This window comes from Bos taurus, chromosome 18 (assembly GCF_002263795.3).
Source record: "Bos taurus isolate L1 Dominette 01449 registration number 42190680 breed Hereford chromosome 18, ARS-UCD2.0, whole genome shotgun sequence".
NCBI classification, from domain to species: domain Eukaryota; kingdom Metazoa; phylum Chordata; class Mammalia; order Artiodactyla; family Bovidae; genus Bos; species Bos taurus.
Genome location: NC_037345.1, coordinates 47958175 through 47972412, shown reverse-complemented (window position 1 = coordinate 47972412; position 14238 = coordinate 47958175). Strand labels below are relative to the sequence as shown.

At 52.1% G+C, this 14238-nt stretch overlaps 1 protein-coding gene across 5 annotated transcripts in view; it reads right to left on the bottom strand.

Annotated features, from left to right (window-relative positions):
* The window catches only part of SIPA1L3 (signal induced proliferation associated 1 like 3), a 253122-nt gene that overhangs the window by 50411 nt on the left and 188473 nt on the right, over window positions 1–14238 (bottom strand). For all 5 annotated transcript variants that reach the window (XM_024979038.2, XM_024979040.2, XM_024979044.2 and 2 more), the window contains 3 exons: window positions 12215–12466; window positions 11304–11441; window positions 694–821 (listed from right to left, as the gene is read on the bottom strand). In XM_024979038.2, the coding sequence (XP_024834806.1) occupies window positions 694–821; window positions 11304–11441; window positions 12215–12466 (518 nt within the window). The remainder of the gene's footprint in view (window positions 1–693; window positions 822–11303; window positions 11442–12214; window positions 12467–14238) is intronic.

The following is a 14238-nucleotide window of genomic DNA, read 5'->3' as shown; positions in this document are numbered from 1 at the left end:
ATTCAGACAGTGGATACACTACTCAGATCTGCACTGCGACAGTCACATGGCTGGCCCTCACCAACACAGTACTGAGCCACAGCAGTCACATACATGTACGCACACACAGTGTGTCCAGTGGGAATCGGTGTTCCATACGCGTGAAGTTTAAAACCAGGCAAGACTAAACCTGGCTGTGAGAAACAGGGTGTGGTGGCCTTTGGGGGTGCTGACTGGGAGGGGCTGGCCATGTCTCTCTCGCCCTGGGTGTGGAACAGGGGTGTGTTCACTTTGTGATTATATTATCACACGAGGTGCTCTGGATTTGGGCTCGTGTCTCAGCATCACCATTGAGAAACAGCATCGGAGGCTTTCTGTAATGAGCAGTCAGGACACTGCCGGTTCTGCTCAGCCCCCCACCCCCAGAGGACCACTTTCAGATGTCCCTGGCAGTCCCCTCCTCCGTGTTGCACATCTGTGCTCCAACTCCTGACTGACAGTAACGGCAGACCCCGCCTGCTGATGCCCCGTCTGGACGGACATGGATCCAGCTCACTGGTCCCAGGTACCTTCTCTAACCTTACATGGTGCACTTACAGCTTGCTTTCGTGTTTTATCCATCACTGACAGGGGGAGGGGCTTCACCCGTCACACTGTGAGTAATGGGTCATGCAGGGTGGGGCCACGGGCACGGCTGGCCTGGGGGTGCCCTACCTGGCTTCTGACGCTCCATGGTGCTCTCCTGGCTGGTCAGGCCACCTGATGAGGAGTCGCCGCTGGATGTCCCGTCGTGGCTGAAGTGGGGATCGAAAGACAGCAGAGGGTGTGGGGCGGCCGTGTACCTGCAGGGGAGCGAGAGCAGGCGGGCACAGGGTGAAAGGCTGGTGTGTCAAAAACCACCTGAGGCCGAGACTTGCTCGCTGGGGGTTTTAAATACCCGGAAGGCTCCTTGAGGCTGGGAGGCTGGATGAGTAAGCCTGGAAACGTGCTATTAACTGCGGGTCAGGAATGAGCTCTGTCCGGGAAGCATGCCAGGGAGCCGGTGGCGGCACGGCGCATGGGGCCAGGTGGGGTCTTCAAGGAAAGGGCGGGGGCAGAAGCCATTCAGGACCCTAGGCTCCTCTAGAGTCCCATTTCTTTTTTCAGCTGCACCACACGGCATGTAGGATCTTAGATCCCTGACCAGGAATTGCCCCCTGCATTGCAAGCATGGAGTCCTAATCGCTGGACTGCCAGGGAAGTCCCCGGGGTTCTGTTTCTTGGCTACAAAACGGGGTGAGCTGCTGTCAGCAACCCCTACTCCTAGGCTGGTCTTGGGCTCCCTCTCTCTCTGATGGAAGAGGGCAAAACAAGGCAGCCATTTGTAGGTCCAGGAGGCCTGGAAGTGGGCCGCTTGGGGGATCAAACCTCTCCTCGGCCTCCTGCCCAGCCAGGTTCAGTCACTTCCTCGCCCCAACAGTTTCCCAAGCTGTCAAGAGGCAACTGCAGTGTCTTTCCTTGTAGGTCTGAACGCGTTCCTGTGTGCCCAGAACTTCTAGCCTGAGGCTGACACGTGATACAGCTGGCTGAGGGGCCGGAACCGAGTCTGTCTGTCTCTCTGCTGGAGGAAGGGGCTGCAGGCGAGAGGTTGAGGGCTCAGGAGTCAGCACGAGGCAGGTCTGGGCCCAATCTTAGCTCCATCCCTCACTAGCTACGTGACCTTGGCTGGGCAAGTGCTTATCAGCTTGAGCTGCGGTTTTCCCACCTGAAAAATGACATTTTCTACTACACAGGGTTGTGGAGGGATGGAATAACAAAGCTGTCTCCTAGAGAGAGATTCTCCTGGAGGCGGGCCCTGCAGACCCACAGGCAAGGCCTGAGATTTAACAGAGGGACTGGCAAAGGTTCTCTGTGGCCTTGGGTCCCAGCGACACTCTCTGTGAACCTGGAGCCTGTTGGCATCTCCCCAACATCCATTCCACCCTAGATCAGAATCCATCATGGTGGAAACCCTCTCTCTGACTGGGGTTGATTAGGAAAGACAGAGGACATGTGAGAGGATATGAGTTATTAAGACTCCCATGAAATACTTCCGATTCTTCACCTGGCAAGCACACGGCAGGACCACTCCACCAGCCCTTTGAGACTGGCCGGCTGGGGCTGTGTGACGACCAGGGAGTCGTGAGGGAGCCTGGGTCCTAAGAGGTCCACTCGGTGGTGGACCTGAAGTGTAGGCGCAAAATAAACCCCTGTTGATTTGTTGTTATTTGTAGTTGCTCAGTCATGTCTGACTATGCAACCCCATGGACTGTAGCCCACCAGTCTCTTCAGTCCATGGGATTTCCCAGGCAAGAATACTGGAGTAGGTTGCCATTTCCTTCTCCAGGGGATATTCCTGACCCAGGCATCAAACTCCTTAGCAGGCAGATTCTTTATCGTGGAATCACCTGGGAAACCCCTTCACTGACTTAAGTCACTGCAATTTTCAGGTGTCTGTTAACCAGCATAACCTGACTGAGATAAGGGAAGTCTGCTGAGAGGTTGTGGGGGAAAGTCTCCTTGCTCCAGAGGGAGATGACAAGGAAAGATGCCCTCTCTTCCTCACCAGACGTTGCCGGGTCCAAATGTGACACCACTTGCAGCTGTCGCCCTCTCCCCACCAGTCTGAGAACAAGGCCAATGCTGAGTGTGGAAGAGAGGGGGCAGAAGAGCCACGGGGCCCCTGATAATGTTGTCAGGGTTCTGGATTAACCTCCATGGGAACTGCTCTGCCTCTGAAACTTCTTTTCTGGGAGATAACCAATTCCTACAATGTTCGGTTACTTGCAGCCAGAAGCATTCCACGGACACGAGTCCTGGACTCTGGAGGAGTCACTGAGCTTCCATTAATCAAGCTGATACTGTGATTGCTCACTTGTTTCCTATGCCTGCACTTGCAACTTGAGAGGGTAATAAACTGGAATCCCTCCCCCAAAGTCCAAAAGAAGAGTTAACTGACTTCTCTGGGGTCCCCCTGCCAGTCCAAAGCCAGGGCTGACTCTGCAAAGACCAACTCTGAGCTCCTGGCTTTCATGTACACAGGCAGCAGAGTGCCGCAGAGGCGCACTGGACTTTCTGAAATCTCATCTTTCCTCACCTGCCAGGAAAACACATATTATCCCCACTTCTCCAGGCCCTGAACTCTAATGCCTCCAGGAAAAAAAGACACCATTGACAGGTGAATGGATAAAGATGTGGTGTATCTATACGTGTGTGTGAAAGAGACCAAAACTGGGTTGTCTGTAGTGATGCAACTGATGTAAAGTCTGTCATACAGAGTGAAGTGAGAAAGAGAAAGACAAATACCATATATTAATGCACATACATGGAATCTAGACAAAGAATACTGATGAACCTGTCTACAGGGAAGGAATGGAGACACAGATGTAGAGAACGGCTTTGTGGACATGGGGGTGGTGGGAGAAGAGGGTGGGACGACTTGAGAGAACAGTACTGAGATGTGTACCCTACTGTGCGCAGAGCAGACAGCCAGTGGGAAGCTGCCTATAGCATAGGTGGCTCAGCGTGGTGCTCTGCGATGACCCAGAGAGGTGGGGTTGGGCGTGGGGTGTGAGGGAGACTCAAAAGGGAGGAGATAAAATGTATACATATGGCTGATGCAAGCTGCAGAACAGCAGACACTAACACAACACTGTAAAGCAATTATACACTATTTAAAAACAAAAAAGCATAGGGAGTCTTCACCTTACTGGCTGACTTAGCAGCCAGCCAACCTCCTGGTAAAATGTGACTCCAGTATTGCTGGAAGTTGAAGTGTTGATGTGTTTATTCCATTTTCTCAAAATGCCTGAATCAAATCCTTAGTGCTAAAGGAAAATGGTCAGCAGTTGCTAGGTTTGTAAGAGGCAGGCACAGCAGGTATTTCCCTCAATGTCTATTCTCTGCTTCCACTGTGGTAGCAGAATCCAAACTGTACTGCTGGCAGCAACGCGATGGGTTAACAAACTACATTTCCCAGACTCCCTTGCAGTTCCGGCCAATGAAATTAAAAGCACTGCATGTGACTCCCAGACAATTTCTGGCAGCATGCTGTGGGATCTTAGTTCCCCAATCAGGGATTGAACTTAGGCCCTGGCAGTGAAAGAACAGAGTCCTAACCTCTGGATTACTGGGGAATTCCTCGATGGACTATCTTTAGCTGAACAAATGTTTTCAGCTTCATCTCTCAGCTAACTGTCCTCTATCAAGAAAACCTGTACTTTGTTCACTCATGTAATTCTTTCACTAAAAAGCCTTCTTCCCATCCCAATGCAAACTGACTGGCCTACGCTGACCATTTTTTAGGTGCTGAATATGTCCCATTTGGGGCCATCGGTATCACTGCCAAATCCTGGTCAAACTGATGAAACTAGGACATTCCAGCATCTCACCATGCACAGCTCTGGGCAAAACTCCCCAGAAGCAGGCCTGGGCTGCCAGGATCTTTGCTTTGAACTCCCTACTCTGCCACGTAGGAAAGTACCAAGACAGATGTGGAGTCCTGAGGGCAGGGCTCCAGCGTGCTCTGTCAGTCTCCTACACTGATGGGTGGAGCTGGGGATGGGTGCATTATAGGATGGCTGGGTAAAGGGTGGACACACGACACAGCCATGGTTGGCTGCCACTCCAGGAGGCGCCACTTTCTTAGTCCCTGCTGGTGGAGTCTGAATGCTGCTCTGGCAGCCAACCCTCGCCCACATGACTTGAGCAAATTCTGAGGGTTTGAGCTTCCCTGGTGGCTCAAACGGTAAAAAATCCGCTTGCAATGTGAGAAACCTGGGTTCAGTCCCTGGGTTGGGAAGATCCTCTGGAAGAGGACATGTCAACTCACTCCAGTATTCTTGCCTGGACAATCCCCATGGACAGAGGAGCCTGGTGTGGCTACAGTCCATAGGGTTACAAAGAGTTGGACATGACTGAGCGACTAAGCACACAAGACAATTGTGGGGGTCCCATGTGACCTCACCAGGGCTTAGTTCAGGGGTGGGTAAGTGACCGAGTTCCTTCATCCTTAGAAACAGAGAGCAGTTCTTCCCTCTTCTCCTGCAGGGCACCGGTTCTGCCTAGGGCCACAGCAGCCCTTGTGGGTCATGAGTGGAGTCAGGTCCCTGAGGAAGAACCCACACAACTGACCAGCCCGAGAGCCACCTGCCTCTGGAATTATTACGTGATGATAAATCCCCTTAATGCTCATGCCTTCTTGAGTTAGGTTTTCTGTCTAAAGTCAAATGTTTCAACTTTCCTGGTGGTCCAGTGTACAACAATCTGCCTGCCAACACAGGGGACACAGTTTCTATCCCTGGTCCAGGAACTAAGGTCCCATATGCCGTGGGACAACTAAGCCCGTGCCTTGCAACTACTTAGTCCACATACAGGAACCAAGAACCTGTGCCAAGAACCAAGAACCATAATGAAGATTCAGAGCAGCAACCCCTCCACCACCCCCCATATGTCAAATGCTTCCTAACTGACGGACCACTCTTTATGGAACTGGCAGAGAAAAACAAATGGGGTCCAGGCCAGCCCTGCCGGGTGCTGAGCTGGGTACACAATTCTGTCCTAGCTCTGGGCTGAGCCTGGACTTTGCTCATCTTGCACACGACAGTGGCAAACTCCTGAGGATGAGGATGGCATCTGCAGTTGCTGGCATAACCATGCTTGTGGCAGTGACAGTCAGGACCCTCACGGAGCACTTCCTGTGTGCTGGGCTCAATTCTGAGTGTTCGCAAGAGTTTCCCTCCTTGAATGTTCTCAATGCTGCTCAGGGGCAGACTTTGTGATGGCGTCTCTCATTGCAGGGCACGGGCTCTAGAATGAGTAGGCTTCCATAGTTGCGACATGTGAGCTTGGTGGTTGCGGCTCCCGGGTTCTAAGCCACAGGCTCAGTAGATGTGGCACACAGGCCTAGGTGCTCCGCCGCTGTGGGATCCTCCTGGACCAGGGATCGAACCCGTGTCTCTTGCATTGGACATTGGCAGGTGGACTCCTTATCACTGAGCCACCAGGGAAGCCTTAAGAGTTTTTTTTTTTTAAACAGCTAATTTTTTTCTTTTGGGGGCTGTGCTATGCAACATGCAGGATCCTAGTTCCCTGAGTGGGGATTGAACCTGTGCCCCCTTGCAGTGGAATTGTGGAGCCTGGACACTGGACTGCCAGGGAAGTCCCTGAGGCAGACGTTTTACATGTGAGCAAACCTAGGGGCAGAGAGGTGAAGCCCCTGGCCCACACCACATGGCTGATAAAGTGCAGGCCCTCTTGTCTCCCAGTAAATCTAAGATGGGCTGCAGGACAGGTTCAATCTATGAGGGTCTCTGAGTTCCTGGAAACCTGATGAATCTGGCAGGTCAAGGCCTGCAGGAGAAGACAGCAGGAGCCAGAGGAGTCCCGAAGGGGGAAATGTCTGTGGCTGGGCTGGAATGCCTGGCTTGGGTCCCACAGGCTCCAGGATGTCAACTGCGCGACAGGAAATGGGGAAAGGAGCTGAGGCCAAAGGCCACTGGGGCAGCCCAACCTGCTCCAGGGCCTCCTAAGGCTGGCTGGTGACCAGCCATGAGAAACGCTGGCGGGGTTCAGGGGCTGAGGTATGCTAGGAACGTTTGGCAGAACTTGGAACCTGGCTGGCTGTCAGAGATGAACAATACTGAGACCAGTGCCACAGAAAGCAGCATCATGGAGCCTGGGGAGACAGGGGTGGGCTGGGAGGAGCTGGAATCTGAGGGGAAAGTGAGAGTTTTCCACTTGCCGACGCCAGAGAGCCTGAAACACAGAATCACAGCCACCTAGCATCACTGTGGGGGTGGGGACTCCTGAAGGGACCATTCCTGTGGACAGGCAGGACAGCTCTGGGTCAGAGTTGGTCCCTCGGAATCACATAGGCCCAGGTTCCTGGGAAAGTGATCCCGCCCAAGCGGATCCACTTTGTTGAGCCTTAGTTTTCCTTCTCCCTCTATACAATGGGACATGCTACCCAACTCGTGGAATTGCTAGAAACAGCTCACTGAGCTCATGTATATAGCTCAATGGGACAGTCCAGAGAACAAAGAAATAGACCCCCACAAATGTGCCCAGCTGATTTCCCCTTCCAATGAGCTTTTGCTTTAAGGAGCAAAGCAGGAGAGTGGAGGAGAAGGAGCCTTTTCAATAAATGGTGCTGGACACTGGCAGGCAAAAAAAGGAATCTCAACCTAAACCTTTCACCCTATGAAAAAACTAGCTTTAAAAAATTAACTCAATGTCAACCAGGGACTTAAATGCAAAATATAAAACAATAAAAATTTCTTAGGAGGGGAATTCCCTGGTGATTCAGTGGTGCAGATTCTGTGCTTCTACTGCAAGGGGCATGGGTTTGATCACTGGTCGGGGAACTAGGATCCCAATGTGCCAAGCGGTGCAGCTTAAAAAAAAAAAAAAAAAGGAAAAAAGTCTTCAGGACTCAGGACTAGGAAAGGGTTCTAAGATTTAACACCAAAAGCAGGATCCATAAAGGGAAAACAATTGTAATTTGCGTCTCACCAAAATTAAAAACTTTTGTTTTATGAAAGACTCTGTTAACAAGATGAACAGACAAACTAATGACTGGTGGGAGGAAGTATTTGCAAACCGCACAGCTGACAAAGGACTTGTGTCTAGAATATACAAACACTGAAACACAGAGATGTTCAACATCGTTAGCCACTGGAGAAATGCAAATTTAAACCACGATGAGCTATCATCACACCTATGAGAATAGCTAAAGTGAAAAGTGGCGATGACACCAGATAGCGATGAGGATGTGGAGAAACCGGATGACTCACAGCTTGCCAGTGGGAACGTACAATGGTACAACCACTCTGGAAAATAGTTTGGCAGTTCTTTTTAAAACTAAAAATGGACTTACCACACACTATGCAACTGTATTCTTTTCTTTTTTTCCTAAACACTTTTCTACACACAGTACTGAATGGTCAGCACACCCTTTCACTGAAATAATAATGCTTCAACTTGTTGAGTAAGTGGCACTTGGAGAAACATCTCACACACCCCCGAGGTTTACTGAGGTGTAAGTGACACATAAAATCGTAATATACTTAAAGTTGTACAATGTAATGATTTGATATATGTATACACTGTAAAATGATGACCACAATTACCATATTTAACATCTCAAATAGTTATCTTTTTTGGGGATGAGAATGTTTAAGATCTACCCACTTAGCAGATCTTAAGTGTATAATATAGAATTAACTACAGCCACCATGTGACACGTGAAATCCTCAGAACTTACTCATCTTATAACTCAGAGTTTGTGCCCCTTTGACCAACATTGTCCCATTTCCCCCACCCCCAAGTAACTACCATTCTATCTACTCTGTTTCTTTGACTTTTTTTTCATTCCACATGTGGTACTGCACAGTATTTGTCTTTCTGCTTTATTTCACTGAACATAAATGCCTTTAAGGTTCATCCACGTTATTGTAAACGGCAGGATTTCCTCTTTTTATGGTTGAATAATATTCCATTGTGTATATTACACCACGTTTCCTTTATCCATTCATCTGTCAACAGCCATTTAGGTTGTTTCTATATTTTGGCAAGCAACTGCATTCTTTGGCATTTATCGCAGAGAAGTGAAAACTTATTTTCACGCATGTTCAGAGCATGAATATTTGCATAGCCCAAACCCAGAAACTACCTGAATATTCATCAATGGTACCACACCAGCGAATATAACTCGGCAATAATAAGGATTTGACTACAGATACAGGCAAAAATGTGGAAGATTCTCAACTGAGAGAAAAAGAATCTCAAAAGGGCACATACTGTGTGATTCCTTTTATATAGCATTCATGAAGTAAGAGACCCAGAAAGATTACTGGTTGCCAGAGGGCTAGGGGAGGGGATGGGTGTGGCTATATAGGGGTAGCCGGAGGGAGTTTCATGGTGATGGCACAGTTGAGTCTTAACTGTGGACAAAATTCCATACAGCTACATACACACAGGTAATTGGTGTATTCTGAATAAGCACTGTGGATTGTACCAATGTCAACTGCTTTGATATTGTATCAGTTATGAAAGATGTTAAATTTGGAGAGGCTGGGTGAAGGATTCAAGGAGGGCTTTATCTGTTTCTTTTAAACTTTTTGTGAATCTATAATTATTCAAATAGTTTAAAAGCAGTAAGACAGGAGGGGGGACACCAGGACTTTGGGGGGGAAAAAAAGCTCCTTGGAATTACCAAAAGCATCATCCCCACCACCTCTATTCTTGGCTGATGGCTCCACGCCAACTGCCACTTCCAGCCTCAGCCACTGTTACCACCCCGGTGCCCCCACACCTCAGACTCCTCTCCATTCCACACCATTCTGCTTACTGATGTCTGTGGCCTCTGCTCTGTTTGGAATGACTTTCTCCCTCTTTTCTGCAGCAAACTCCTATTCATCTCTCAAAGCCCTATTCAAATACCACCTGCTCTGGGCAGCCAGCTTAGACCTGGGGTTGGGCTGAGCTCCCTCCTCCAAGGCCTGAGTCTATCAGAGCTCTTGGCAGTATGTGCATCCCTTCTGAGATCTTCTCTCACCACAGCAGGTGCTGATAACAGGAACCCCTGGGTAAGTATCTCAAATATTTCCCCTGGCACCTGGAACACAGAGGGCTCTTGGGACCCACTGCAGTTGAGAGCTGAAAGGTGGCTACCAGAAGATGAGAGAGTATGTTTCCCCCAGTTTTACAACAGAGGCTTAGAATCAAGCAGTGGTAAGGTGTAGAAGCTCTCGAAGTGTGTTCCCTGGGCTGGCAGCCTTGGAATCACATGTCCTACCCTAGTCCTACTAAGCTGGAAACTCGAGGGTGAGGCCCAGTTATCGGTATTTTAACAAGCCCTCCCTCTGGGTGATTCTGAGGCATGCTATTTAAACAAACTCACTCACTCTCTCCATCCTTTCATCAAATATATACCAAGGATCTACCAGACCCTGAGCTGTGTGATGGTGATCATAAGAAAAAAAGTGTTATATACTGGAAAGCAGCAGGCATGTTCATGCACACATGCATGAATATACATGCACACACACTTCTTGGGCTAACAGGATGGAGATGACTCAAGGTGGTCGGCAGGAAAAGACAAACAGAAGTGAAGGGCACGGGGGGCAACACGTCACTGTGTGGGAGGTGGGGGTACAGGGAAGGCTTCCTGGAGGAGCATCAGCACTCACACTGGAAGAGTGGGGTCCGGGGAGTCTGTGGGGGTGAAGATCATGAAGAACTTCTGGGTGGACAGAAGAACATGGGGAGGATTCTGAAAAGCACACAGCCTGCCTAGGAGATTAGAAGTGGCTGGGGTCTACGGCCATACCACCCTGAACTCGTCCCATCTTGTCTGATGTCGGAAGCTAAGCAGGGTCAGGCCTGGTCAGCACTTGGATGGGAGAAGGGGCTGGGGAGGCTGATGTGCAGGGCGCTGCACGAGGCTGGAGAGGCAGGGGATGGGGAGGGGTCCCCGGTGGCCACAGTGAAGCGCAGAGGTTGTGTCATGAGAGCTCTGGGACACGTGGGGGTGGGGTTTGGAGCAGGAGATAGACATGGCCACCAGACAAAGACCCCCTGGCTACTGAGTGGGGGTGGACTAGAGGAGGTGGCACAGAGGCTGGGGGCTCAGGGAGGCGGCCAGGGCAGGGCACTGGGGAAAGGAGGAGGGGGCGGGGCAGAGATGCTCAGGAGGCTGAAGAGATGGGCCGTGGGCATCCAGGATGAGGCGTGCGGCTCTGCCCGAGGACAGGGGAGTGGTGTGGCCACCCCTCAGATAGGCACCCCAGGGGAGAAGGAAGGTTCCAGGGCACTGGAGTGGAAGGTCGCTGGAGAGTAAGCTAGAGAAACTGTGTTTATTCTGAGGGCACAGGGAGCCAGGCAGGAGTTGGGAAGATCCCCTAGGCTGCCAGACTGGGGAAGGGGACAGGACTGAAGCCTGACTGGCCCTGAAAACTGGGTAATGTTGGGTGGGGGCCTGGTGTGGGGGGAGCGTGGGCTGGAGGCAGATAACAGCTGTGTTGCAAGGGGTGTGCTCAGACAAGTGATTCAGGCATTGAGAAAAATGGCAACTGAAACGCTGATGTGAGGACCGGCAGGGCTCGTCCTGGCCAGGCTGGCTTGGCCCCACATCCTAACTAACACACTCAGCCCTCTATCCCAGTGGGCCTCTGAGGACCCTGGGGAATCCAAGAGCCCCATAAAATGGCAAATAAACCTGTATGTCGGGTAAGTGCATCTCCCGAGGAAGACAGCTGCTGGCTTTCATCAGATTCCTTAACGGGAAAGAGAGAAGAGAGTCTGACCTTTCTGGGGATGGCTTGTATCTCGCGTAGGTGGCCGAGCCGGGGGTGGAGAAGCTCCCAGAAGGCTGTCGGTAGGGAGGGACTTTGTCGACCCCTGCTGGTGACGCTGTGTAAGGGGTTTCTGGGAAGCTGACGGGCCTGGAACAGAGATAGGAGAGAGGAAGGGGGTGGGGGTGAGCGAGGAGGAGAGCCCGGCCCAGTCCTGCGACCCAGCCACACCCGTGGGCTTCACCTGCTCTCCTCTGTGGGGATGGAGGCAGGGCTGCTGAGCAAAGGGCTGGGGAGGCCAGGACACCCTTTCCCTCCTTCCCACCACAGCTGAACCCACCCCTCAGCATCTGCAGCCTGACAGAGGCTGGACGGGCCACCCACACCTGGGACGAGACTCTCCTCTGCAAGTTGGATTCCCTCATTTCTTAGAAAATTTTTATCTTTTAATACATAATGTATTCAGAAATGCCTATCTTTTGATAAGCGGTATATGCCATCATAATAAAACAAACTACCTGAACTTACCACCCGACCAGAGGGCTAGACCTGGGGCCATGTGTACCCACGGGCGGGCTCCTCCCTGCCCCACCTCCCTGTCTCCCCCAGAAGTAATCACTCTCCTAAATTGTGTGCTTATCAGTCCCTTGACCTTTAAAACAAATATATGGTTTTAATCACACATGGTAGGGTGGATTTCCAACTGCAGGCGCTGAGTGCCCCAGCTCTGCGTCCACGCTCCAGAGGCTCATAAGGCAAGTTTAAGGCGAGGAGGAAGGGAGGGGCATGAGAATGAGAAGGCAAGGGAGAGGAGGAGGCTGGACAACAGGCGGAGGAGAGAGAGTGAAAGGCAGAGGGCGGCAGGGGGCAAGGGGAGGTGGGGGCTGGGTGGCACCCCTGGGCAGGGGTGGGGGTGTCCTTACCTCTTGCTGTGCAGGGGCTGGGACTCCCGGAAGGGGACCATGGGGGTCTGCTTCGGGGGCCGGCTCAGGGACTGGGCGTGTCCGGGGGTGGCGGGGGCGGCCCACTTGGAGGCCGGGAGAGAGTTGTGGGATGCAGGCCCACTCCACTGCCAGGGAGCATTGCTGCGGTAGGGGGGCCGGCCCCCCGGGGCCAGGCCCTCCGGCTCGGTCTTGGGCTCCGAGGTATTCATATCATAGGTTTCTGGCCACCCCCTGGGAAGGAAAACGTCGTTACTCGGAAAAGGCCCCGGCCCACCAGCGCGCAGGGCTGCTGCTTCGCAGCCCAGATCTGAACAGTCTTCTATTTTAAAGGCCGAGTGGGGACGCTTCAAACTTGTCTGAAATGGAGCAGCTCTGTGTCCTCAACCCAGACAGGGTCCAACACAGTGGCCCCGACTGCGGGGCACACTCTACTTCATCTCCCCGTCCCCTCCTCTTCCTCTCTCCCGGTCTCTCCCTTCACCCTGACCCAGGCCTCCAGTTGGCCAGTGTCCTCCTCAGGCTGGCGCGGCGCCCCCACCCTCCCTTGGCAGTACGCAGGGCCAGAAAGGCGGATGCCCTCAGCATCAAAGGACAGTATCTGCCTTGTTCCAAAGAAGCTCAAAGGCAGCTGGAAGAGGAGCAGGTGACCTACTTTGCAGGGTGGTTAGAAAAAAAAAAAAAGCCACAAAAAATCCAGAACCTTGAAATAGATGCAGAACGGCCTGTGACTCCCCCTAGACCAGGCTGGCTCACGCACCGCAATGTTCCTGGCTCAGGGCGGGGGGCTCCGCAGGCTGGGCTGGCGTCCTCCGCCTCCGCTGCAGTGCAGCGTGGGAGGGGGCTCTGAGCCCGAGCAGGGGGCCGTGCTCACAAAACACACCTCCCAGCGGCTGTGGGAGCCGAGCTGGTAGGAGCCCTGGGCCTGGAAGCTGTCAGGCCCACACTGAGCCAACCCTCTGTGGTTCTCCTGAGCCCCCTGGAGCCTGGGGCACTTTCAGGGTCACCCGGCAAAAGATCTGTGGTTGTGGTGGCTGTGGACCCAGGTCATGTCTGCTAAGGAGGCATCAAAAAGTGACCCAGGAATGTTCTCTGGCACCTGGGCCAGACACACAGTGCCCTCGGCAGCACTGCAGCTGGAGCTGATATTTAGAAGCGCCTTCCAGCAGCTTCTCTGGATCAGTAGGTGCCCACGCCTCACCAGGTGCCCGGTGAGGAACGAAAGCATACAAACGCCTAACAGGACCTGCAGATCTGCCAGGCCCAGGTGGACGTGGTACCACCGTGGACCCAGGCAGTGCGTACCCGCTGCTCCTGCCTGCCTGGCTTCTACACCCCCTTCTCCTGAGAACAGGTCTGTGTGCTCTGGGTGGGGTGGATCCCACTTCCTGGCTCCAGGTATGAGCATGTGACCCAGGCCAGCCAATCAGAAGCGCTTCTTTGAGATGACAGGCACAGGATTGTCAGGTGCCCCAAGCTGAGCCAATCAAAGACAGTGAGGATCAACTCAAACTGCTGCAAGGGGGGTGGGCAAGGTGGGGGGTAGGTGGTAAGAAAAAGATCTGTTTCACTGGGCTGCTGAGCTGGGGAGACCTAAGCTGGAGCTGCGATGAGGAAGAGGTGGCTTGAGAATGATAGCAACGCAGAAAATGAGACAGGTGAGATTCTTGATGAAGACGTCCAAGACCCTGCATAAAGCTACATTTCAATCTTGCCCTATCTCCCGGTCTTCTTAGGTGCATTAGCCAGTAAAGTCTCTCTTTTGCTGCTTCACCTCTGTTGCTGGTTATTATCAGTAGATACACTGAAGAGAGAAGCAAATCGAGGCACAGAGAAGTTAAGTAACCTATCCAAGGTCACACAGCCAGCAAGAGGCAGAAACTGAATTGATTGATTTATCCTTTTTTTGGCTGTGCCATGCGGCTTATAGAATTTTAGTTCCCTGACCAGGGATTGAACCCACGCCCTGGCAGTGAAAGCACTGGATTACCAGGGAATTTCCAGAA